We start from the raw sequence: 27986 nt of genomic DNA, 5'->3' as shown, positions 1-27986 counted from the left end.
ATATTGTTTTTTTTTCGCACAAAGGTCTGCCGTTAACATAAGGGTTCAGTGGCTCTCGCATGGCCATACATTGAACACTTATACCAACATACTGAAACAAGGAATATTTCTGGATCAACTGTGCTGGTATTCATATTTAAGGAAGAACACTAAATAAATATTTCAGTAATGTTTTTGTCATGTATTTTTATTATTATTAAAGCGCTTTGATACTTTATTCACGAATGACGATTTTCTGCCAAATCTGTCAAAGCCTTTCCCTTTTTTATACAGCCGGTTATAAAAATTCATATATAGCGTTTCATAAATAACCATCGCGACAACCAAGATAAAAAAAACGGAATTAAGTGATTTCTCTTATCAAATTACTTCATTGTCGACAGCATTCTAGCAAGAATGTCTGAATTGAGGTAATTGAATGCAGCACTGTGGCAGTTGTTAAATTTCACCCACTAATTATACAAGACGTCCCTTATCTCTCACTCCATCTACTTAAAAAAAATCATCCTTTAACATTTAAAAGAAGAAATAACTGCATCTCATGCTCTTTCGCAATTTCAAGGCGTTTTCAAGGTGCACAGCATTTACTTGACATGAGGGGGGGGGGGGGTGGGGGGGGGAAATGTCACAACGATGAACGACCCCCGGGCAGAACAACTGCACGGGCCGCTTGCAGTCCAACAGCGGAGTTGGTGGGTGGGGGAGGGATCGGTGGGGGGGGGTCGGTGGGGTGGGAGGGATCGGTGGGGGGGGGGTCGGTGGGGGGGTCGGTGGGTGGGGGTGGTATCGGTGGGGTGGGGGGTCGGTGGGGTGGGGAGGGAACGGTGGGGTGGGGGGGGGGGTCGGTGGGGTGGGAAGAATCGGTGGGGTGGGGAGGGACCGGTTGGGTGGGGGGTTGGTGGGGAGGGATCGGTGGGGTGGGGAGGGACCGGTAGGGTGGGGGGGGTCGGTGGGGTGGGAGGGATCGGTGGGGTGGGGGGGGGGTCGGTGGGGTGGGGGGTCGGTGGGTGGAGGTGGTATCGGTCGGGTGGGATCGGTGGGGTGGGGTGGGGGGTCGGTGGGGTGGGGAGGGATCGGTGGGGTGGGGGGTCGGTGGGGTGGGATCGGTGGGGTGGGGGATCGGTGGGGTGGGGGAGGGGTCGGTGGGGTGGGGAGGGACCGGTTGGGTGGGGGGGTTGGTGGGGGGGTCGGTGGGGTGGGGATCGGTGGGGTGGGGTGGTCGGTGGGGTGGGGGGTCGGTGGGGTGGGGAGGGATTGGTGGGTGACTCGCTGGCGCCACTGCGCTCAAGCAGCGCCGTGGGGCGGCGGCGTCTCGTGACGACGCCGCCGCCCCACGGGCTGACCCCGAGCGCTCCGCTATCGGGCCCCGCGCAAAACGCCGGGGACATTGGCGCGCCTTAAATGCCTTCACCGGTCTCTTTGTCATCGCATCAAATATTCACGATGTCATTTATTTCGCACCCCCCCCTCCCTTCCCCACTCACCCCACCACCGCACCCACCGCAAGGGTGTGTAAGGGACAGGAATTTGATTAGATCTTTGCGAGGCTATCGCGTTGCCGTCCCAAGGTTTTATTCTTCTATCCACGAATACAAAAAAGAATATTACAAGTAAATAAAAAATATATATGTGCATTGAATTCATTAATATACATTATGCGGTGCTAATTTTGCAGATTTGTATAAATTGCAAGCCCAAAATGCCACGGTAAATAAATTCATTTAATATCTACACATTCCTCCTCCATCTCTTTTGCGCGCTCTCTCTTCGCTCCCCATCCAATTTAAAATACAATCGGATGCGTTCAGCAGGCGATCGTGCCTCTTGAAGAACCGTACCACGCAAAGCTACGTCCGCACACATCCCTTATTGCATTTAAGGAAAATGACCTCGAGTAGCCTCTGCTGATGAGCCCATTACAGTTTCTCACACGGAGACAGCATAAGCAGCGCAGTATCGCTCCCGAACTGCCCCGTCCCCTTGGCTTAACATCTGACTTGCTGCGTCCTCGGCAGAGGGATGGGCGTGGAGTTCCAATAATAAACAAAACAACGGCAACTTCACCTCATGGAGAGGGAGCACATGGGAACACTTCATGTGATGCAGATGGTAATGGTCTGCATAGGCTTCTGGGATGCGTTTTCTGGTCGTGCCGCGTGTTGTTCTCGGAGTGTACAGCGATACGCTCCACCTGCTGGGAGCTTCCTCTGGAACTGCACCGTGCAGCGAAATTGTCGGCCGAACAGCGCAGGGGACAACCTCAAACCGCACCTTTAGCGATGCAGCACAACTGTGAGAGGCTACATGGTGGTAATGGTGCTGTGACCCCCAACGTGGCAAATGTTCATAGAATTTAAAGACGGTCTTAAAAAATGTTTTATTCACGAATTATATATACGTTCATAATAACTAATAATTCGATTCACAGAAAAACATTTTTACATCTGAAACGGTCCTGGGCCAACTACCCCAGTCAACGTGTGTTGATATCCTGTGTGCTGAAGTATGGTCAAAGCACACAGCATCACTCCCGTACATTCAGGGCACTTATTGGACGAGGACCAGAATCATTGGAGTATATTTGGAAATGAAATACTTTACAAATGCCCCTAAAAATAATGTTACGCAATTAAATACAATTTACACGTATTAACAGCAATGACGTCTCGATCAAACACGTGGTGGACTCTTGTCAAAAACTATGGATCGAGAGCTTAAAAGTACTCGAAGAAACAAGGCCGGGGACTAAACTTTGGTCAGTGGGTTAAAAGCGCAGTGTGCTAACTACTGCACCGCCACGCCATACAATTATTTAACAATTCCCCAGAGTATATGCATGAATACAGTAATAATATACATACATATAAATGCTGGGTGAAAGGTTTGATACTGATTATTTTGCATCCACAACCAATACAATTACAACAATAACAACAACCCACATTTATAGCGCACCCAAAACCTGCCAAACATGCCCGAGTGCAGAAGTACACACGAGGAAAACTGGAGTCATGAATAAAAAAAAGCCAGAACAATAAATGCATATTCAATTTAATCCAATATCTATGAAGTGCTCCATTTTAGCCAAATCCCTGCACGACTCGAACACGCACACATACACACAGACACATCACAGAGGCTGACACGTTCCGCCAGAGCAAGGCGCATGTTGGAATGAGAAAGCCACCGATTGCGCCAAGGTCCACCAACCATAAAATAAGCAACACACATGCGTCTCCGCGGACGAAATGCTAAACATTTACCCGAGTAGTAAAACTGACAGCAGTTTTGCGCGGCGTTCAACACGCTGGCCATTTTGGCAGCGGATTCAATTATCCCCCGTTGGGCAAAGGCGTGAACAACAAGGTTGCGATCGAGCCAGTCAGAAGGATGCCAAGTTTTGGCAGAGCCCAATTACCATGAATCGCTACCTAAGACCAAAAGGGGGGGGGGGGGGAGATGAATTTTATTGCTTTAAAAAAATAATGGGGTTTGGCTAACGTGCCTACCATGTTAAAATGTATAACAAGGCCACCCCTCTTCTTGGTTCTTTCGGTAAAGTCACGTAGAATGGAAATGATAAAATAATTAAACATAAAACATAATAAAATAATTCTCACGACGTTTTGGCCACAACGCAAGCAGCCGTCCTCAGGTGGAGAGCAGATCTGTCAAGTAGACAGACCTGCTCACGTCGTGAGAATTATTTTATTATGTTTTATTTTTATTATTTTATTATTTCCCTTCTACGTGACTTTACCGAAAGAACCAAGAAGATGAATCCCTGCAGTCACGAAAGCTTTAAATCGAAAGGCCACCCCTACTGACACGGCGTGATAGGCGAATGTTCAGACAATAGCGGCGGGCAAACGCTTATGACAACCGACGTGCTCCTGGAACCATTATATGCTGCGAGAGCCCCTCTAATCATTTTTCATATCCCCCCCCCCCCTCCCTGGCAATTTGAGATAACGTATATGGATTTATGGGCCGTCTTGAACGGTGAAGATCAACATTTTTGTTTTAGCATCTGTATATACAAATTGTGTTAGCAAGAGAAGCCTTCATTTGCTCCTGCATCCTTTCTAACACGTATTATAAACGACTACTTAGGGGTGTCAAACATTTTGCAAATGGAAAAAGAAATGTTGCCCGTAAAAATACTTAACGCTCTATTCTTTTTTCATTTTCTGTTGTACGTTTCTAAGAATACAAAACAGGTGGAAATTTTGACCGACAGCGCAGCGCTTATAATGTCCGCTCCTATAAAAGGAATGCGATATTTGTCAATTGTGGTGATATAATCAATTTATAAACCATTACCAATTGACCGAATGAACAAGGGGTCTCCTCCCAAGGCCATGTCTGTCATGGGGGTTGCTTGACCATACCTCACTACACTGGTGAGTATGTATGGTATTTTGTTTTAGTTTATTTTATTTCTACCTACGTGACTTTACCGAAAGAACCAAGGAGTATGGTGAATTTCTGTTTATTTGAGGGGTGGGTGGGGGGGGGGGACCCAGAATCCAATCAGATATGACTCGCAAATGAAGCTAGCCAATGACCAGGAATCAAACTCAGGTGGGCCAGGTCCACAAGCCTTGGGAAAACCAACATGAACCCAACTTGAGCACGCTGCACCTGTGGCACGGTTGCACAGTTCACCAGTGGTTAGTCTTAAGACTCTTGACGCTGGCTCGCCAAACAAAAGTGTTCCCATGCTGATACGCATCGGCCAGTATATTGGATCCCGCATGCCCTTGCAAGAGTGTCCTACCCATTTAGTGTTCCATTGTCCGACTGAACACGCCCATGTGATTCAAGGTCCAAGCGTAAATCAAAGGGTCCTTAAAGCTCAGATTCGTGTAGCTGCAGTGATGGTCTATGATGCTGTAATTGCCACACAAGAGACTTGCAGCAAAAGCGTCGACTTACATTGGATTCGTGTCAATCTCAAAATATTGGACATGCTAAATAACAACGAGCCTACCTTTGTGCAGTCAAGCCTGGAACAATGAAAGTCAAGAGAGCTTAATGTTATGAGGCATTGGATCATCTCTGCAAAGCCGCGCCATAACCTCACACACAGTCTATCCAGCTGTGGCATGGCTATTGGGGCTTGCAGGCAGTGCAACTGCACCGAGAGATAAATAAGTTGACATGTTCAAGAAATTAAAAAATTCTGGGTGAGGTTATTCGTGGCTCTAGATTTATGTATTTTACGAGAAAACAGGTAAATCACTAAACACATAAATTAACAGCACAACAATAAAGGAGGAATATACCTTAGTCGATACTGCCCTTAACCCACAACGAAGCCAACTGATTCCAAAGACTTAAGCCACCAGCAACGTGGTGTTTCAGTGTACTGCCTGACCAGCTGAGGCATAGCACGGTTGGCATGGGCCCTCGTGCAAGGGCGTAGGCTTTCACGACCAATATCATCCATAAGAGGTTTTTTGGGTTAGATCACGTAAATATATAAATATGTAGTTAACACCCGTCACCACCCGACACAGCCAACAAGTATGGGTTGTCATGTAAACAGAACGTGCCAATTCGTCACTAGTACAGCACACCGGAACGAAACAGGTGGACTTCTCCACGAATCTGGCTGTCGCCTGATGAAGCTGGTTGCAATTACTGGCGACACGTCGAACTCAGATTGTAAATGTTGTGGCTTGGTTGTGGCTTGGTGGCGGCGGGTTTCAACGACACATTTATATATTTACGCGATCTAACCCAAAAAACCTCTACAAGGGCCCATGTTTACATTCCTTCCCCTTTGTAGATCGGCGCATGGGTCCCTCTGATCCCATGAGCCCTGGAACAATTGCACTGCCTGCACACCCGATTGCTACGACCCTACAGCCGGGCGAGTGGAGTTGCGAGGGTATACTAGGACACGGCTGTGACGAGGCATCTTATGAAAACGAATCTCTTTTGACTTTCATTGTTCCATTAAACAGCGCTGATGCATTGCAAATGATGATTTAGTGTCAGGCGCATTAATATTCATTAAAATCAATTTAACTAGCAGTACGGCCTAGAATAGGACAGCCTACACCGTTGGCGCACATATTTATGATACCACGTATGTCTATAGGCAGTGGGTGGTGCTAGGGATAAAACCAAGCAAAAGCTTGGTGCCCTAAACTGCTCAAGAGGTCCCGGATTCATTAAAATAGGAATGAACCAAACATCAGCTCCAATTGAGATCGCAATCAACACGAAAATTTTACATAAACGTATCGATCTTGCCTGCAGACCTCTTCAGTCATCTCACCACAGCACCGTCTCCTGTCTCTGCATCTTACATTCCGCTAAGTTTCCGTCTCACCCGAATTTATATTTCTCTCATCTTGTGTCACTGGCGTCTTTGGGCCGCAATCCATCTCATACGTTTATTAAAGATCACTTCCATCATCTCACTCGGAGGCAGTGCCGGATTATCCCAGTAGCAAAAGTAGCACGTGCTACGGGCCCCGCACTTTTAAGGGCCCCGCGCTAAATGATTTCAAACTATCAATTCCGGTTCAGTGATGCTGCACTTGCTCTATTACTATAGTACTATACTGCCTTCAACTTTTATAAACGACTGGGTGTTTAAGGTTGGCGATTTGTTGTATTATCTGGCTGTATAGAAAATGAATAAATACAATAACTTTACTATGCAAGTAAAAAGTGGTTTTAATATTCACGTTTTTTATTTATTTAGGACCCCTTCATAACATATGCTACAGGCCCCGCACTAGCTTAATCCGGCACTGCTCGGAGGTACACATTAGTAAGGAGAAACGCCAAAAATAATTTCTGTTTAGGACCCCCACAGGCCTAGCTTCCACCATACAACTTTCTAAAACAAACACCTATTGTTGCTCACATATGAGGGGGAGACGGGAAGATAGAATGACTCAAGTGATAAGGATAGAGAGGCCAATGAAGGCAAATCCCATTCACATAGCGCTCGCTGCCTCTGATCTTGTTAGCGGGTGTAATTGGGCTGCGTTCAAACAATCCCTCAGGTGGTAAGCCACAAGCAGACACTCGCATACACAAATAAAACAACTTAGCCTTATACACTTGCTGCCAGGCCAAAAGTTGTCAGTGGAGACTTTTACTGGTAGAAACCCACTGGTTCCACCAGCCCGCAGGGGATTATTGTGTTCGTTCGTCCGTCGTGTAGGGAGGTGCTGGGTGGGGAGGGGCGGGTGGGGAGGGGCTGGGTGGGGGGTGGGAAGGGTGGGGCTGGGTGAGGAGGGGCTGGTCACCCCGTGGTGCCCATATAAAACTCAACGTTTAACCTACTCACGCCGGCTTGTGCCCGCCCTCACAGTCGGGCATATTTGCGGAATACACCACGCCGCCGTTGACCTTGGCAATTGACCTAGCAACTCAACGTTCCTACTAGCTCCCTCCGCAGGAATGTGTTAAAGCCAGCGTAGAACGTGCCAAAGAGGTGCTACTGCGAAGTTTTTTTTCAGAGCTAGCCTGCGTGGCTCTCAAATGCACATTCCGGTTGTATCACGCATCCGATATTGCACTCCACGTGCTGGGAGCATGTTGAGTAAAATTTCTAACACTGTGCCGAATAACACGAGAGGTCCGGGTCACGTTAATACTAAATTGGCACATTTCGAAAGCCAAGGAGGGTTGAGCTTAGTTCATACCTTGATGGGTGACCATCGGAGCTTGTCAGAGATGTTGTAAGGTATGAAGCTGTGTCATGACACAGCAATGGTGGGTGCACTTCCCTCACCATATAGGTGAGGATTTCTCCAGGTTTTCCGATTCGTTTTTTCTTCTTGTAATTGAAAAAAAGTGCAACCTTGACCCACAAAAATTAATCAAATCGCCGGCTGGGTTAATTCTTTCTCACCTCTTGATATTAGCCTACAGAATTCTTACATTTTCATTAAAACGACAGTGCATACCGAAAGCAGCTATTTCGCTCTCTCGTATTATTGCAGCCTAATAATAAGCACTTGGGCATCGCGCACACGTGCACTACATCACGCACTTTGTTATCCCGTAAGTGCGGGGCTCAATCCCCCCTCCGACCGGCAAACCACCTACCTTAAGGTCAAGTGCAAATGAACGGCCCTCTTAACAACCCTTAATTGTCACAATGAAAACAGCACCGATGTCTCGGAGCCCCGTGCTACGTCGTGGATGGGAGAGAGGCGGCAAAATCTACATTTCAGCCAATTTAGGAAAGTGCCCTCAAATGGTTCGCATTTTGGGATCAGCAGGTGTTCCCTGTCAGCGGAATATAAAAAAACCCATATCTTCCCTTAAGAGCCGTGCCAAATAAATGACATTTGGGGCAAATTGCTATGGGTGCATAGAAGAATGCATCTTGGTGAACAAAGCAAAGTGGATGTTTCCTCTGCTCGCCAGTTGAAAAACAAAGATTGATTGTGTCCCAACCCGCGAACTGTATCTTCATGCTATGGCCAGTGGCATTCAGGCAAGGTGTTTAATGATTAATCCCACCTTAAGCAACTCGATGACATGTTGTGTTTCCTGGGTCACAATTCAATTCAAGTATCAATATTTTTAAAAAAATATGTAATCTCGAGGTGGCCTTCGTCTAGCATTGGATTGGCAAAGCTGCTGTCAGCTAAGCCTGTTTTTTTCTCTTCCAAGTTGTTCACCCATTCTGAGAATTCTTGGTGGTAGCGTGTGCGGGTGTACACGCAGCTGCCCACCGTCGATACAAATTGTAGAAATGCAGACAGGCGAACGAGACTGGACATTACAGTGGGGGGGGGGGGGGGGGCATGGGAGGGAGGTGGGTGGATGGTTGGGGGGGCGTTTGAATGGCGCACACGTAAAGCTTTCTGACTGTTTGTCCTTCAGACCCCGTACACATAAATCACACTGGCAACCACAGCAGCCCATTACGAACGGCCTCTTCCACAATTCACGGGTGCTGTAATCGCTGTCTCGAATCACACGCGCACACACTCTCTCGCCCATGGCTCGCTCCGATCAAAAGCATGGCGAGGAATTCACTTTTACCGAACGGTTGGGGGGGGGGGAGCAGGGGAATTGGGGGAAGAACCGTTGTTGAAATAACCCCATGTTGCTTTCCCTCACCCCCAGCACGCAAACGATTTTTATCTTCGGGTCATCCAGAAGCAAGGATAAGATCTTGGTTGTTATTAATCAGCTTGTCAACTCGATAGTGGTGGAAATATCAAGTGGTTGGACAGAGCACATTTTACAAGGCACTCTGCGAGTGTTGGTAAGTGTACTACCCACTGCGCCTTTTATCGCATTACCCTGATTGGTGGAGAAAGCACATGGTCTCTGTGAGTGTGCTATCCAACCCCGAATAACCCCAAATGCCTTTCTCTGATGGTACTAAGATTACGGTGACTATCGTAAGTAAAGTACCACACTAAGAATCCCATTTTACCACCTTGAAACAAAACCCATCGTACCAAGTTGAGACAGGACATATCGAAATTAAAATAAAATGACGAGAAGCCTCTGAAAAATGGTGAACGCAATTACACTTCAATATTTACAGGGATTAATACAAACAAAACCTCACCTGCATTAACACCTTTTACTTGTTCATTAAATGCCCAACTGCTTTTTCATGCAACTCATGGAGCAGGTCACGATAGGTCACACCTGACGATTACACTTAGGAACACCCTGTTGCTCGTTTTGTTATTGAACGCACTGCTCAATCCAGCTGTTGCACTCGCAATTGCCATCGCCCCCTCTCCCACTTGTCTCACCCGCCCACCTTCAAACCTTGCCATCTTGCCCACTTGCCGAGTGGCAAACAGAGAGTGGCTGCTGATTGCTTTATCGTGGAGATCGCAGCCAGAAACAATCCCAACGATGGGGCAATTTTAAAGGTTCCTCTCACTACCCTGCCAGCGGCCTCACTCTGGCAACGAAAGGCTGCCCAGTTATTAACTGGCAAAGAAATGCCACAATTATCCCATCTTCTTTTCACGTGCAATTAGTTCCCTGTGCTCAATTGAATGAAGTGAAATGGCTCGTGCGCGAATCAATCAATTCTCGCCCCCCCCTCCCCATCTTTTTTATAGACACGTGAAAGTCCCACGGAGACAGAATATACAATTTTTTTCTCAGAACCTGGGCGCGCGTGCGTGCGCGCGTTTATGTGCACATTTAATGCAGAGTCATCAGGGCCTAGGGGCTGAGACCATCTCTCTTGTTTTTTTTTCCCTCATGTGGGAATCCATCCAGAGGCAGGAGACGGATTTTTTGTTTCTCGCATATCCACCCGCGCGGGGCCGGTCCAGGACACGCTGGTGGGACGATGTCGCTCGGCTGGCCTGTGAACGCCTGAGAATTCCCCAGGAAGAGCTAGAGTCCATCAGAGGCGTAGCTGGGGGGGGGGGGGGGGGGGGGGGGGCAGGGGGGTACATATGGACCCGGGCGCCAAGGTAAAGGGGCGCCAAAATGAGGCTTACAACGTTACATTATAACTTATTGCGGCGGGCGCGGCAGCCTGAAACTACTGCACAAATCTACACCTCAACCTAAAAGTTATATATCCCGCCACACAGCCTACATGTCATGTAATTACATTTTGGTTCGCGCGCCTATTAAGAACTTACATGGAAGAACGTCCCAAACAACAGACAGGCGGCAGTCTTTCAGCCTTAGTCACTGGCCTGTTTTTTGGTGGCGGAAACTACGACGGCCTATTTGTAGTTCTTATTAGTGACACCACCACGCTCCAGGTGGCTGCAGCAGCCGGAGCAGCCCACGCACGTCAACATAGCGTGGTCTTCATCTAGCAGCATTAACTACAAGGCTCACTTATACGTGTACGTTGCTCGTACCTTATATTTGAACTGACCGAAGAGCCGAGCCATGCTCGCTGGTGGACACTAAGTGAGAGTGTTACTGTGTTAGCTAGACCACCAGATTGCAAACTGCTGCTCAGTAACCGGAATGAAGTTCTACCAGAAACTTCTTTGGATCTTCTTGGTTTTATTGTGTTTAATGGAGACGACATATTTCCGAATTTGCGAATTTCACTGCAAATTTTATTAACAACAGCAGTTTCAATTGCAAGCTGTGAGTGGTCGTTCAGCAAATTGAAGCGTATCTGGTCGTATTTGCGTGCTTCAATGGGACAAGATCGTCTCAGCGATCTTGCTCTTCTGAGCGTTGAAAGAGAAACATTGGAAAAAACAGATTTTGATTACGTGATTGACCAGTTTGCGACAGTGAAATCAAGAAAAATTCATCTTTTGTAGACTATGTCAACCAGTCTACGACAGTGACTGAGTGAGCCATGTAATATAATTTATATAAATTTGCTTCTTTAAATACAATATTTCATTAAACTTGAAATTGGTATTCCTTATTCGATGTAATAGGAAAATGTGATTAAACGGGGGGGGGCGCCAATTTTATAGTTCGTCCCCGGGCGCAAAATATCCTAGCTACGCCTCTGGAGTCCATCGCCAAGGAAAGGGAGGTCTGGACCGCCACGACTCGTTGTTGTTGTTTGACTTGCATCCACTGGGACAGCGTTGGTGTACGGTTTTTTTTCTGCAATATTTTGCTGTCTTTTCTTGGATTTTCTATTTGCACTTAGTTACATATTCACTTTAAGATGTTTTTTTGTTGATGTTTTAGTTTTTTGTTTGTTGCGGTTGCACCCGATTCAAGAGCCAAATGGCTCACAGGGCTATACCTAATACGTGAACTTGAACTTGACTTGACACGCTGCCACGGCGACTCTCACCAGGACAAGCGCACTGAGAAACGAACAAACATATCCACCTACGGGCCCTACTTCGGCTCAGTAATTCTGAGAGTTGCTGGCTCAGTACCTCGACACGGTGAATTATACACCCCGCCCCCCGCCTCCCCCGGGGCAGCCGATTAATTAAATTATTGAGCTGCAAAAAGACACGGTGAGCCGCTAGCCATTTTCATAAATATATACGTTAACACGTCAGGGTGAAAGTCACACTCAAGGTGATGTGTACGATATAGTGGAAGCGTGTATGTACGTACAAAAATACTAATTAATAATAAATCTACGCTTGGGATTATATTGAGATTCATAAGGCACTCAAACTGTTAATTAAGGAAAGTGAGTGGGTTTGGGCAGGACACGTCACGGCTGGACGGGACTATGGACAATGTTCTTGGACCACGATGGGCTGGCCAAGGAATGGAATGGAATCCGAGAGGATGTCAACCATAGGAAATGGGAGTGATTAAATTATCCCATGTGCAGGTCTGAAGTGGATTATTACATTCCAGGATCGTGACAGATTGTGACAGATTGAGGGAGGTATCCAGCAGTGATCATGGCTGATGGTGATGCATTAATTTCGTGAACAGTTCCGTACAGAAGTTAGACTCAAGGAGATTTTAGAAAGCAGCACGAGGCGAAGACACTTCCGACCTAACACAGCATGCCATCCTGTTCTGTGCACCTAAATGGCTGGCGAATGTGGCATCACATCCACATTCATACACACATGCATGTGGAGTGACATAGAATGGGTCACTACGGCGCGTAGCGCTGGTTTCTGGCAGACAGAGGCAGTGGCGTTACTAAGGGGGTGCGGGGGGTGCAGGCCGCAACGGGTGACACAATCAGAGGGGTTGACACCCAAATGACTGTCTATACACATTTTTGTGCAGTGTTTCAGCAGAATTTTAAATAAAAATATATACCTGTAGTTAGTTATAACATCATTTTTTTGCGTAAGCCCAGCTTACTTGTACTGTATCAATATATCTACAAGGCTAAAACGCTATGCTAATTTACTTTTTGAACCTTCGAATGTGCTCCGGTTAGAGCTGTCATTGTTACCCAACTACATACAGTGACACGTCGAGTCACGTGGTTTAGTCTGCACGCGCTGCGAGCATGCGCTGTTGTTTTCGTCACTGCTCGTGTTTTTATAAATCGCTGATTTTCAAATTTTCTGGTGTTTTAGCTACAATATTTTGGTAATTAGTATTTGTGAACCTATATCAATAACTTTTTTGTTCACCGGATTTTCCTCAAATGCATACGTGCCCACAATGCTCTTTTGCTCGGTTTCCCGGTGATGAATAATGCTTGTGTGTAATTGGCGTGAGGGTCTGGAGGCTATGGAATAAAAAAGCAATATTTTTTTTAGCTCAAGTGGCTTGAGACTCGGTCACATTTGACCACAATGGCCTCCTAACCATGTCACAGCATGGCTCGGAAACATTCTGCGACGCCAGCCAGATTTGACCAATGACATAAGACAGACTAATTTGTTTCCAAATAATACTGGTACAATTTTAAACGATACAATCGTGAACGAAAAAAAATGCAATTAAAGAAAAGCCACGGACGAATATTAGAACTACATGGGAGTCTTTGGTTATTTGTGCACAATCACTGCCAGAGCAGTATCACCGAGCGATTTCTATGCGCGAGCGTTAAGTGGCAATGGAATGAGACTCAGTAATATGGGAGGAAGCCGAGCAGATTTAAGTGAAGTTCAATGGTTTTACCAGAAGAGAACTCAAGAGACCAGATTAGTCTCATTTGCAAGAGTAACCTTGGACCATCACGCAGAAAAATTATTCCAGCTAAATGTGGGGCCAAATTATTTCGTCGGTAGAATACCAGCGCAGCTAAATCCACGGTTGTATTGTACCATGCTCGAAGGTGTTTGCTCCCCACCTTCACCAAACCACGCTGGAGAACGTGGTGAAGTATGGTTAAGCAGTCCCCACAATACACGAGACGTGGGGAGACCCTCATCCAGCAGTGGATTGACAAAAGGGCTCTGCAGTGAAGAAGGAGACTCAGGGTGAGGGCAACAGCGAAGTGGAGAAATGGGAAAACAAAAAGTGAGTCCAGTACGGAGTGGATATGCAACAGAAGGGGAAGGCTTCGTGTACTCGAGGAGGTGCGGTGAAACACTGGTGGAGAATTGTGCTCTGGAGGGGAAAACGACAGTAACGAGAAGTGAGAGAATGGGCCGTGTTTTCATTTCGCGTCTGCTGCGGCACAATAGAAAACAATGCGGTCGAGCGAGGCAGATGCCTTGTGGCCCTGACATCATCATCTTAAACATCATCAGCAATGATAAGTCCACTGCTATGTTCTGGACTAGCTTCCTAAGTTCATGAAAAAGTATGAGAATAGGTTTTACCCTGCTCTGCGCCAATAAAACAGGAGGTGTTAAGATGTTCACGCAACATACTTGTGGAAAAACATGCAACATACTTGGGGCAAAACATGCAACATACTTGGGGCAAAACATGCAAACAAACGTGCTCTGATAATAAATGCATTGTCCTTGAAACTGATTGGCCTCCACCAGAGACATCCTTCTTCATGGCCTTGTCAAACCAGTGTTAGATCAGAGGAAGACTAAAAGGTGAACACAGTATGGAGAAATAAAATCTACCCTCGCAAATGTTGCTATTTCCACACGACAGAACAAGAACACTGCCCAACCGCTGGATGACGGCCTCCACAATCCGCCACAAACTCTCGTGATCCCGAGGTATTCTAAGCAAGCGAGCTAATCTCTTCACTCGATCTCCTGGTTCACGTCCTCTCAGATGCACTCCGTTCCTTGGCGGTCACGCCATCATTATTCTTGACCATCGGCCATCATCTCTTCAAAGAAACATGTCTTGGCCGAAGCCCAACGTGCATTTCTTGACAGCTTACATTGTGTCATTCGTTGACCTGGACATGCTCTCAAATCTCCACGTATTCCTTCTTGTCTCTCAATGCAATTCCAAGTGTGCATCTCTCCACAATTCCTTACACACACATTTCCATTCCTGTTCCATGTGTTATCGTTAACGAGCGCGCGTGTCCGCACCACACGCGGTGCACAATGATCCGAGCCCTCTTTGGCTAAGAGACGAGTATGCCAAGGGTGGCGTGATACAAACGTTGTTTTTATTGCTGTAACTGTGTGTGAATAACATGCTCCCCCCCCCCACTCCCTTGGCCCCCTTTTCAGCTTCATTCATCCTAATTGTCGCTCCCCCCTCTCTCCCACTCACGTTGTTAATTCGAGATGCAGTTTGGCCTTAACCGTTACCCACCATCGTCTGGGGGGGGGGTGTCATGGTTATTCTCGCTTCTTGTCCAGCCCGGCGTTTTTGTTTTGCGGTTGTGACGCCGTTTACTGCGTCCGAATTCGCTGCGTGCGTTCGAATGCTCGTCCTGTACACGGCAGCTTCACTCTCTCAGGAATTCGTCAATCCCCCACCCCTCGCTTCCTCTGCCCTCACCCCGAGCAATCATTCATTCACTTCGTGCTCTGTACGATGACAATGATCAGTGGCTCGGTGGAGTAATAATTTTAAAAAAAAAAAATCTCATTTTTAAGTGGTGGCTGATGTATTACATTACTTAATGGACGTGCCTAATCTGGCTGGGACACTAACATGGACCCAGTGGAATCCTCTTAAGAAGGCCGTTATGGGATCTTTGACGTCACTAAAACAGATAAATTACGGCGTATTGCCTAACGACCCCTTACAATGCGTGGGATTGTTTTTGTGCCCCGAGCAGACACGGGGACATCTCCCAAATCACGTGCAGGGGCATGCCGCTGCCAGGGTACAATAAGTATAACCCGTAAAAACAAAGTTTTTCACTATAAATCCTTTATATGCATGGCGGCTAGAGTCCTCTCGTCCTCTGGCTTGAGATGGCTGCCACCTATGGGTCAGATGATTGTCTGCCAGTATTAAGCAATTGGTAATTAAATATTTAATTTGTTTTCCCTAAACAGTGTAAAATTTTGGAGAAAAAAAATTCACGAACATTAATTGTCACGCACAACGAGTCTGTGTGCAAAATGTCAGCTCGATTGGATAACGGGAAGCGGGTTAAAAAACGACCGAAAGATTTGCACGGTCGTAAGCAAGCACGCAAGCAAGCAAGCAAGTGAACTTAATATAAAGGATTTAAAAAGAACCGGCACATATCATGGGGAAGAAGAACATCGACCAATACGTGAGGGGAGAATTGCACTTAAATTTAATTATAGTCTCGAGTGGCGAATTATTACACAACTGACTAAGGCCAACACTTTTCGTGTCGCGAGCGGACACCTATGAGATTTCCTTCGACTGTGAGCTCATAATGAGGATGATCCTGGCGAAACCGGGACAGGTGGCAACCCTACCTCGTCTCTGCTGCTCTGGCGGCTGAACACAATACCCACAGGTCTCACCCGACAGCCCCCCCCCCCCCTCAATGATGAATAGAGAACAGAATGAGGAGAACAACCCTAATCTTAATATGCAGCCAGCCCAGCGGCGCTAGGGAAAATATTGGTTCCCGATGTCCAGAGGATAGCATAAATCCAAGGAGGTGCCGTCACAGAACCCGGAGGTTTGTTTTCGTTGTGATGCGAAATCAACCAACAAGACTGCATTGACACTAAATCATTTGTTTTTATCATTGTTGTCATCATCATCATCATCATGACAATTGTATGCCTGGAAGGCATGCATTGGAGAGACGGAAAGATTATTGTTAGATTATAGAAAGTATATTTCTCCTGGATAATCCCTTAAAAAGGAATATATCTCATTTGGAAGGGTGTTCAGGGTATAATTCAAGCAAAGGACACAATTCAAACTGTCAGTGTGTGGGCTTACGCAGGACACGTCACGAGAAGGAATGATGATTACGAATAGTGACAAGAGTGGTAGCCAAGGAATGGAACGCATCCGAGACCGAGGAGACAGAGTACTGAAATCGGCTAGTGTACACGTGTAGACTGCTGAGAGATGGCGATAACTTCATCCTGTAGCGGAACTATCATGGGCGCAGGATAACGATGATGAAAATCACACTATTGCTATGAAACAAGCAGCTGTCACCCGTAACAATTATTAGCGCCAAAGCACCCTTGGTGCAGCGGACCTCATTGAGTCTCTGAAACTAAGCAGGGTTAAGACGGATTAGTGCTTGGATGTGTGACCACAAGGGCTTGCTAGGTGCTGTAGGTTGTGCGGCCGTGGCTTCCTGGGGTCAGCGAAGGTTTGCACAGAGCGATCTTATTCTCCCGGTGGTTGCTGTGGAATTTCCTTTTCAAGGTCAAGCAACAGCAAAATCTAATTTTATCAAAGCCATCTCAATAAGCCTCGGGGGGCCTGGTGCCACTCCGCCCTTCTTGTCATCGCCTCCGCAGTCTGCTCTCAGCGCCACTGCCTGCCTCTCTCGTCCACCGTCCGACGAGCGCAATCGCTCTCCCAAAAGCAAATTACGCTAAGTGAGGCAGACGCCCTGATCCGTTATACACTTCATCGATTGTAGGATTTTTTTTAGGGAAGAGAACGAAAGAAAAAAACAATGAAAGGCAACAATTTTCATTATTAGTTTGTATTACTCCACACTGGATCTGTTTAGAGCAATCGATACGACCTATTATTTGCGCTAGTGATCAACTAAACTCCGGTCCCTTTCCTAATAACCCGTTTCGCACGACACGCGTTTTTGTTGATGTGTCCAAAGGAAAAGCCCATTTTTGAAAAGCCCGAGCCCTTGCAGTAAGTGCTGCGCTCTATGAGACAGCCGTGGATGGAACTGAATGGTGCAATATCGCAAGAGGATGCCAGAACCGGTGCTCCAGAATTACTATATATTTTTTTTTTTACCAGGTAAGGCCCACTGAGTTATGTAGCTTTCATTCAGAAGCGACCTGGCCATGAATGTGGAGGAAAAAATCGGAGGACCCAGAGAAAAATCCACGCAGCAAACAGAAGAATATGCAAACTCCAAATATACAGGCGTCAGGGTCGGAATCGAAGTCACAACCTCCTGTATGCCAAGAAAGGTAGTTAACATTTTGCCATCACTGGCCGAGGCCAGTCTTACACTGTTACACACGAACCTGAAATAAAATCATACCACAGAGCGCACGTACTTAGCATTGTCCCAGGTTTCATTACACACTACACAGGTTGTTGAGCTCTGTAGCACCCCTAATAGGTCCTCCCTGGCAATATTTGACGTGTTATCTTTTAAACATGTTATAGAATAATTAACATCATCATCAAAATGCACTTTATTTGCCTAGGAAAGCTTCACTGAGTCTCAGTATTTTATCATAATTGTCCTGCGAGATTGGGATGTTTGGCCAATCCAAATGAAAAAAAAATAGTTTTGGCATGTAGCAGTAACTGGAGATGCCGGAGAATACCCACACGTGCCAGAGTGGTGTCAAATCTCTCCCGCGGCTAGATTCAACAATCCATTGCGAAACTGCCTTCGCATGGCCACCTTACAGCCCAAGAAAGTTCGATTAGCCGAGAACGTCATTTACCTCCCACCCCAAGTAACTGCAGGTCTCGCTGATTGGAGACACAGCCGGTGGCGAAATGAGTAGAGATCATTCGAGCAGTGCAAGGGCCCAGAACACACGTGTTATATCCATCCTGAACACGCACGCATTTTATATCCCGTCAGAAAACGCGTGTTATATCCCATCGGAAAACACGTGTAACATCCCCCTCCGAACACGCGTGTTATACGCCCTCGCAAGAGGAGTGAGCGGTGAATGTGAAGCAATCCTGTTTTTTACAGGAAGAAACCTGCTGTCGGTGTCTTATTCAGCAATTTCGTAGTTTTTTTTGTATGGTTCAAAAATGAACAAAGTTACGGTGAAAACGACCCGAGCGTGCCATTCCGAGTGCGTTTCACCACGTTGGAGATTTGTGCGGCGCGTGGCTCAGCAATTGTACATTTCCACGTGATAATCAACTTCAATGAGGTACGATCTGTGATGGCCAGGTTGCTTCCGAACAATAGCTCAGTGGGCTTTACCTGGTAAAATAAAATAAAATATTACTTTATTTTAACGCTTTGCACATTGGAGCCCGAAAACTCTCGATGCACTTTAAATGCTTCATAATGTGATTACGTTAACATAATCTAGACCAACAATTGCTTTCGGGGTCACTACAGTGATGACCATTTAATAATTCAAGGGGCAATTAAAAAAATGCGTTAGGACACCGAGAATATAACATCGCACCGCTGTGGCAAACCTATTACTGCGAACTCAACTGCACCTCCGACCGTAGAGAGGTTCCGAGCACCTGCCGTGAGATGAGCTAAATGAGGCACACTTTGAAGCTTGGAATGAGGATCACACTCACGGCCCTTGGATTACATTATCACTAGAAGGGGAATGGAGACACAGGCGCATGAGCTGAGTGTTGTGCAGAAGACACGGTGGGGCCAGCAGAGTGAAGGATAAACTCAAGAGATCAGGACAATGGAAATGTTTATCCACTCAATGTCTTGACGCGGAGCTGGACAAAGACGACATGATAAAAGAAGGCTTCTTTTTTTTCCTTCCCATAGTAGCATTAAAAAGCCACCGTTAGGATTTCAAGCTACGAGGGATCTAGTGTCTGGTGCCTGGTGGACTTATCAAGGGCAATCGGAGGTCAACTTGGACGCGGGTTCACTCAACTCCAAAACTCGTTGCCCTGTCGTGCAAGACGTAGGTGCGTTACCGACATTAATCAGCTTTGAGCGTCCCCCCACGTTCAAAAATACATTCCAGTTCTCTGCTGTGTGTTCAGATTGTGCCGCGTGTTGCTCGGCATGCAGTCTGACATCTCGCTCAACGTGCTGCTGGGGCTTCTTCAGGGACTGAAATGAGATTCCAAATTGAGTCTTGAATCGTGTTCCTGAATGAGCTTCCAGCACATGGAGCGAAACGTTAGACATCGTGCCGAACAAAAGCCTGGTAAAAAATTTTTTTTAGGATGGCCATACATGGCATGATTGTTAAAAACATCAGCATTGAATTGCATGCAGATTTCAATTAGGTGCAATTCCTTTAATGCAGGTTGTGGGCTTGGGTGCAGCAGCATCAACCACACACCTGCCACCAAGTGCACCACAAATCCATCTTGTATTCAAAGAGCCCAGGAAGGACTGCTGAGCAAGCACAGCTGATAATTTTAATGCATCATGCACCTGTCATAGCCCACGATAGATTTGTCCATGTCAGGCTGTTGAAGCCGCGTCTGGTCGCCGTGACATATCTCTGATGATTTGTTTTGTCCGGTTGCACTGCAAATGCAAATGGCACAGAACATCGGACATCGTGCTGAAGAAAATACGGTGCTTTCTGAAGAAGCAGAGGCAGAGGCAGAATCAGAAGAAGAAGACATCGGATGGAGCGATATAGACCATCCATAAAAACCTACGCAGGAGAAAATTACCTTTCCTATAATCTCAGGTCGAGGCTCCCCCCGTTGTTAGAAGCGAGTTTGTAAATGCTCCTGTGCAGGCTTCGCTGTCATTGCTACGTAAGTGGAATCCAATGAAGAGTCCCAAATCACATCAACAAAAGCAGCCAAGGACCAAGCAACTTACACCGCGAGGGCATTCACATTACGTTCACACTCAATGCCTGGGTGCCAGAGAGTTTGGGGAAAATCCCGCGGCATATCAAGATGAACATTGAGGCTGCTCGCGCCTTTTGACCCAATCGCCCTCAATGCAATGCGTCCGATCTTGTCAGATCGCGGAGACTTAAAGCAGAGCCAACTGTGGATAGTGCTTGGATTGGGTGACCGCCGTGCATAAAACAAAGAGCCACAGGTCACTGCTGCAGTGCTACATCGATGGCCCAAAGTGCAGTTAAACAACCTCCCCCGCCGACCCCCGATGATTTGCGCGGCGTGAGGGAGGCCTTCATCCAGCGGCGGATTGACAAAAATGGCCTGCGCAATGCATACGTGGACCGAAGCTGCTGCCCCACAGAGACCCGCAAGTGAGTGGTGAGGCGTAAGGAAAGAGAAATGAAAAGGGACCGGAGAGAGAGAGAGAGGTGGACAGAGATAGTGAGATGGAAGAGTTGTGCAACATCAAAGGTAGCAGTTCTAAAAGGGGGTGATCAAGAAAGTCTGACAGAGCCCTGTGGATGCGAGAAGTACCCCCCCCCCCCACCACCACCCCACCACACACACACACAGGTACCCTCGAGGCAGTAAAGCAAAGGGGGTGGGGGGGAGAGGATGCCTCAGTGGCATGCACTTCTCAGCGAACGGCCGCAAGCTGTCCACGTAGATAACGGGACGAGGACGGCGTGAGATGGCGATTAATCTTTCTGTAATGCACGGGGACATGCAGGTCGTGGCGGGGGGGGGGGGGCAGGGTAATGGCAGAGGTTTGTCGGGCGACTTAAGGAAGCCGGCGGGGGAGGGGGGGGGGGTAGCAGGAGGCTTAGGGGTCGAGGGGTTTGGCGTTGAACGACGAGTGCTCTTGTTTGTAGACCCCCACCACCCCCTGCAAGCAAAGGCTTTCTGGGTTTAAAATGTACGCGATAGAAGCACAATGGTGATGGCTGCAGAGTTCGGCAAATACCAAGCAAATACAAAAGTCGATGTTTTGGCCGATAAGCTTTAAGCCAGTTTTCTCCCACAATTCCCTGTATATATATGTGTGGGTGACATTTAATTAAGATAAGGAAAAGTTTTTGGTGCTTATTTTTTTTTATGCCGCTGCAGTTGCAACGTAACGGCGAGGTGCCGTCGACCCGGCATGCTGCCGAACGATGAGCAATTGCAATATTAGCGATGGGAATAAAGTCCATGGAATTGGAAGGAAAAAGATTAGAAAGGACATTTGTTTTTGTTAATGGGACGTGATTAAGTTAGATGGGGAGCGAGCGATTAGGTGCAGGATTTGTGGGACGAAGATACAAGTGAGCAGCTTGAATGGATGAATTAACTCGCGTTTGCGCTGCGCTCCGTCATGAAGTGAAACGTCGCGCAGATCTCCGTTATTGGCAGCTCGGGTTGAAGTTAAAGGTCAGGATTAGACATTCAAATTCAGGGTTGGGTTTGGAGGGGGTGGGGTCTGACATTCAACGTTACAGTTCTAGTTGTTGTGTTCGAATTTAAAACTTAAGACGTGCTCGAGATAGATTTAAATCTTTTGGTGCCACAGGGATTGGGAGCTCCCAAAAACGTCTTCTCTGTGCACACAACTGTACCTCCATCTCTTTAACACTGTGCTCGTGTCTGTGTCTGCGTTTCTCCATGCATCTTCACTCTGTCTCTCTCCATGTATCCTCTCGCCATTTTATTGTCGGTCTCGCTATGTCCCTCTGTTTATACATCATATTTAGATCTGTATCGATGTATTTGTTGTTCAGTCTGTGTGCATAACTCTTTGTTCATCTCTCTAAGCATTGCTCTGTGTTTGTCTCTCCAACACTCTCTTCATGTCTATCTTCATATCTCGTATGCCTCTCTATGTCTGTCTTCTCTACATTTCAGCATTGCTCGCCCATTTTCTCTCTTCACATCTCTCTATCTTCATAACTTGAATGTCTCTCTCTCTGTATTCTCTGCGTTCTCCATAGCTATCTCTTTCTGGCTCTGTCTCTCACCGTTTATCTCTCTTCCCATCTTTCTTTCGTGCTCTCCCTCTCTCTCTACGTATCTCCGTATACCTCTTCACCCCTGAACAGTTTCCCACTTAGCGTTGAGACCGTTCTGGACGCGCGGTTGTATATTTTTTCTCTGCCTGCTTATTTATTACACTGCTTGCGCGTATATATACCACAGGGTACGCGTCATGGGGGAAATGTCAAGGCAATTGTACGCCGCATGGTGCAAGGGGCTGTAATCGAGACGTAAAACTATAAACTATTTTTTATTTTACCAGGTAAGGCCCACTGAGCTATATAGCTCTTTTTTCCACAAGCGACCTGGCCACAAATGATAGACCAATGACGTTGCTTATCGTTTGGCGAGATGTTAATTCCCTCGCCCGATATACAGGAGGTCGTGGGCTCGATATCAAGCCTGAAACCTGGATATTTAGAGTTTGTATGATCACGTGGATTTTTCTCCGGATCCTCTGGGTTTTCCCTCCACATTTAGAAACAGAGCATCTAGTTGCTAAAAATGTCCACATGATAAGCCACTTCGCCGAGCAATCATCTGTGGCAAAGTCATTTCTGAAAAAGAGCTAAATTGCTCAGTGGGCCTTACCTGGTGAAAAAAAAAATAATGTTTAGTCAAGTACGCTAAGCACTTGTTCATTCTAAATGTAGAGGGACAAACCGAAGGACCCGGAGAAAAATCCACGTGACCACGGGGAGAACATACAAACTTTTAATATATAGGCATCAAGGTCGGATTCGAATCCCCACGACCTCCTGCATACCAAGCGAGGTAGTTAACATCCGCAGCACCCCCTGGCTAATGGAGTCACGAGACGACATACTTCCTCAGTTACGATTCCTACATTACCCAGCCACAAGTTACTCACTTCATCTTATCGGCTGCGGGCACGGATACAGCTGTATGCTTGAGTTGCAAAGGGCAGTGTTTGTGCGTGCATGTGTGTTAGGTTGTGGGAAGCGGTAGTGTAGTGGTTGTTGTGCTGTGAAAATCGACCCTAGTGTGACCCGATTTAGATTTTCACTCACGACCAATAACAGTGGCGAATATTTGAACCAGTCCTGGGCCTCCCTTAGGTTGACCTATTCTTAAATCAGTTCTTAGATCAGTGTGTAACAATCAGCACTGGGGAGACAAAGGCGACCAAGCGTGGCAGTGGCCACTCGCTCCATTCACGTGCCGTGTCGGCCTTCGTAGGAACTCGCTCACAGCACTTGCCCCAAAAAGTCCGCTCAAGGCTATATGGGGGATCTTTGTCGTTGCCATGTTGTGCAGGTGTGTGCTGATGTGGCTCGTTTGCGTGCATGCTCTGGGAGCATTTAAGGTGGAATTTGCGTGATTAATGTGAATCCACTCACAGGCTGGTGTCCCCCCAAGCAGGTACATGGCCTTGATGCCTCCCAACTAGACACAAAACTCGACGGTTAAACTGCATGTCTGTTGAGGGAATGTCATTTGTGTACTCTTTGTTTTTTTTTCAGTAAAGTCACGTACGTAGAAAATTAAGTAAATTCATTCACGACGTTTCGGAGGTAACACAAGCTTCCGCCTTCAGTTATTTATTTACTTTATTTTATTTTTTACCTACGTAACTTTACCGAAAAAACCAAAGAGTATGAATGCTTGCAGTCACGAAAGCTTCAAATCTAGAATGTAATTTGTGTGTCCAAGTCGGTGAGTTACACGACTTAACTTGAGTCATGTTTATCGTATAGCGTCAAGTGTGGGCTCATCTTGACTGGAAGGAACCAGCGGCTTAAGGTATCGATGTTGAGTTTCGGACAAGGTATGATCTTTGTTCGGTAACATATAATATTAGAGGTTTTTAGAAATGTGTAAACTCTCTTCTCATTCCTTTGGGGCTTTTCTGAGAGGGAGGAATAGTTTTTTAAATATAATTTTAAGTGAAATCAGAGTAACATATGGTGGACAAATGGAGTTCTCGAGGTGTATTTATTTTCATCGCGAAACAAGACACGGAACGATGCACATCAGTTAATCAATTCGGGTTCGTTCCTGGCCTGACAATGCATTGCACTGCACAGTGCGAGTGCAATTTGATTATATTTTATGCTTCTTACATGTCACATGCGATGGGCACGCACTGCACTGCACTCACACACTTGCAACGTGAACAGAAAAATAGAAAAAATCAAATGACAACCCCCAAACCTCGATTTAAAGCTTTCGTGACTGCAGGGATTCATCTTCTTGGTTCTTTTGGTAAAGTCACGTAGAATGGAAATAATAAAAATAATAAAAATAAAACATAATAAAATAATTCTCACGACGTTTCGGCCACAACGCAAGCAGCCGTCCTCAGGTGAAGAACAGGTCTGTCGAGAAGACAGCGTCATTCAGTCGTCATTCAGACGCTGTCTTCCCGACAGCCCTGTTCTTCACCTGAGGACGGCTGCTTGCGTTGTGGTCGAAACGTCGTGAGAATTATTTTATTATGTTTTATTTTTATTATTTTATTATTTCCCTTCTACGTGACTTTACCGAAAGAACCAAGAAGATAAACCCCCAAACGTAATGAGTTAACTGAATCGGGAGGAGGGCGAGTCACGACATTTGCCACCTTACAGCTTGACACGCACGTTAGCATGCTGGACACCCAAAGCGCCGGAGCCCGTGACCATTACCACGTGATCAAGACGTCCTCGTGGCAAACGCCGTCGATTTCACCTCCACCCCTCTTTGCCAACCAATTTCTAGCCTCCCTCCTCCAGCTCCCGCCACTGCTGCGCAGTAGGCACGCGGCCTCAAACACCCGCCGTGACAACGTCTCGGCATCTGCCCCTTCGATGTGCGGAAACATCGTTGGATCTTTAACGTCCGATGCCTTGCAGCGGACGGCGCGTGTACGGTATTTACGGTTGCACGTATGTTGAACTTCTTTCGCACCGCACGTGGCCGACCGTGCTAATCGGAGCTGCGGCAGGGATGGGTGGGTGGGGGCGGACAACAAACTAACAACTACACACACCAACAGCATTAACCAAGCCGGTTGCTGGGCTCCAACCACTTACTTGATACAGCAAGCTTGCTGTGACGGTTCCACCTGAAGACGGAAGCTTGTGTTGCCTCCGAAACGTCGTGATTTTTATTTTATTTTTATTTAACTTTTATTAATTTAAATTTTTTTTACCAACGTGACTTTACCGAAAACCTAAGAATATGAATCCTTGCAGTCACGAAAGCTTCAAATCTTGAATCCAACCACGAAGCTCTGCGACGACGAGCGGTCAAACGCCGAGGTGGGTTGCGGCTCTGCAGGGCCACATGGCGGTTATGCTGGGGGGATGGGGGGGGGGAGTCGGGTAGAAGAGGTACGGGGAGTAACGAGGTGGGCGGGCGTCCTCACCGGTCGGTCCGACTTGCAGCACGCTGAGCTGGGCGCTGGCGGTGACCACACCGACGCCGTTGGAGGCCATGCACTCGAAGGTGCCCTCGTCGCGCTGCGGCCGCAGCGGCTGGATGCGCAGCACGGAACCCAGGCCGCCGTCAAACTCGATCACCTGCACAACAAAGACAAAGACCCCGCCACCCCACCCCCCCCGTATAGCCTTAACAGACTGTTTGGGACAAGTGCTGTCAGCGAGTAGCACCTATGAAGCACGGCACGGCACACGAGAGGGTTGGTGGCCGGCGCCACGCCCCGACCGCCTTTGTCTCCCCGGTCGCGATGTTTACACACCGCACCAGGTACTCATTTGAGGCTCAGTCGACCTAGGGGAGGCCCGGGACAAGTTCAGATAATCGTCACTGGTGTTGGCCGTGAGCGAGAATCGAACTCGGGGCGCTGGGTTCGTAGCGCAGCGCGCTAACCGCTACAAAAAAACAAAGATAAAGATCCCCCATATAGCCTTAACGGACTGTAGGGGCAAGTGCTGTTAGCGAGCACCTATGAAGGCAGGAACGCTACACTACCACTATCACCTGCATGCGCGTGCACGCACACAGGCAGACGTCACCACCGACGTGATACATATGCATAAATGTAGAACTTCTTTTGCACCGTACGTAGCCAACCGTGCTAATCGGAGGTACAGGGGAAGGACAACAAATTAAACACAAAAAGCAGTTCTAAAGAAATGAGTTTTCTCGAGAACTGCTTCTTTAGAACTGCTGGATCGGGAGGGGAGGCTTTACATGCATGCACGCACTCGTTTACCGAGGAGCTGTACCACCGGCATACGCGCACACAACACACCTGACAGATATCCCCCTGTAGCCCTAATAAACTGTTGGGGCAAGTTCTGTTAATGGGCATCAATTCAAATCAGTGCAATGCGCGAGGGAGTGGCGTTGCAGCCAACGCAACGCACACCGCACGCCTCTGTCTCCCAAGTGCCGACGTTTACACGCTGCCCTGGGCACTTAATTGAGGCTTAGTCAGCCTTCCGAGAGACCCAAGACCACATATTGGTAGTCGCCACTGGTGGTAGCCGTGGCACCGGGAATGGAACCCAGTTCGCCGAGATTGTAGCACAGCGCTCTGAGCGTGGCGCCACCGCTCCCCCAGCGCACATTCACACGCAAATACAAACCCACGTGGAAATCACATTCATGCATGCGCGCACAAATGCACAGCAACGCGCACACACGAACGAGCAGCATAAACATGTACAATCACAGACGATATGTATACGGACACATAAACAAACACGCAGGCGGATATTAATAATGCGCACAGGTTCATTAGTAAATTCACATGGGAGCTTATTATAAACTAGCCTAGACACACAGCAAACCACTGAAGGCACAGCCACATTTGCATGCTTTGCCGTACACATGTGCAAAGGGTAGAGAGATGAACAGGCATCCCAAACATTACCTCGTCAACGCCCATCATCTGCACTGAGAAACAATGATGGACACACACAGATAATAACCGCGTAGGGATAAAGAGACGTAGATACACCAACAACAACAACAAAAATCTTCGGAAGGATGGCTTGCAAGAGCGTACATGTGTACACATACGCGCTAACACGCGAGCAGACGTACAGTTTAAAGGCTCGCATGGGCGGACACATTGAATTACAGACTTGGATAGGCACACATAACAAGTAACACACGTGCACAACACTTTAGCATTCGTTCAGCAGTCCCACACGCACACAACACACACGGACACACCACGCATGCACAATCGTACGAATATACGCAAATAAACACATACACACTTGCACAAGCACACAGATATATACACACACACAAGCGTGCTGATTCAACAAGCCACACAGCAGGCCACACAGATGAACAAGCCACACAGGCACTGTGAACAGTCAATGCCACGGTATGACATAAAAAAACATCTCGCAGCAAAAGGTAAAAAAGAATGTCGCCTGTCGCTTTTATGGGGATTTATTAGCCAAACAACAGCTGCGAAGTTTAAATCTCTAACCGGATGTCCCATTTTCAGCTATATCCGTGGTCGTAGTTTGCTTTTTTTCTCCAGGTCCTCCGGTTTTTTGCCTCCACATTTAGAAACATGCATTGGGATTATTGAGATTATTTTGGTGCTATAAATGTCCAAATAATGGGCCACT

The 27986-nt window shown here is 47.1% G+C and overlaps 1 protein-coding gene across 2 annotated transcripts in view; it reads right to left on the bottom strand.

Annotated features, from left to right (window-relative positions):
* Positions 1-27986, bottom strand: part of LOC133351908 (receptor-type tyrosine-protein phosphatase delta-like) — a 440533-nt gene that overhangs the window by 162970 nt on the left and 249577 nt on the right. For both annotated transcript variants that reach the window (XM_061567497.1, XM_061567498.1), the window contains one exon: positions 25796-25949. In XM_061567497.1, coding sequence (XP_061423481.1) covers positions 25796-25949 — 154 coding nt within the window. The remainder of the gene's footprint in view (positions 1-25795; positions 25950-27986) is intronic.

Source organism: Lethenteron reissneri, chromosome 39 (assembly GCF_015708825.2).
Source record: "Lethenteron reissneri isolate LAM-NWPU_2019-01 chromosome 39, ASM1570882v1, whole genome shotgun sequence".
NCBI lineage: Eukaryota > Metazoa > Chordata > Hyperoartia > Petromyzontiformes > Petromyzontidae > Lethenteron > Lethenteron reissneri.
Note: the sequence above shows the minus strand (reverse complement) of the source record. Positions and strands in the feature narration are given on the sequence as shown.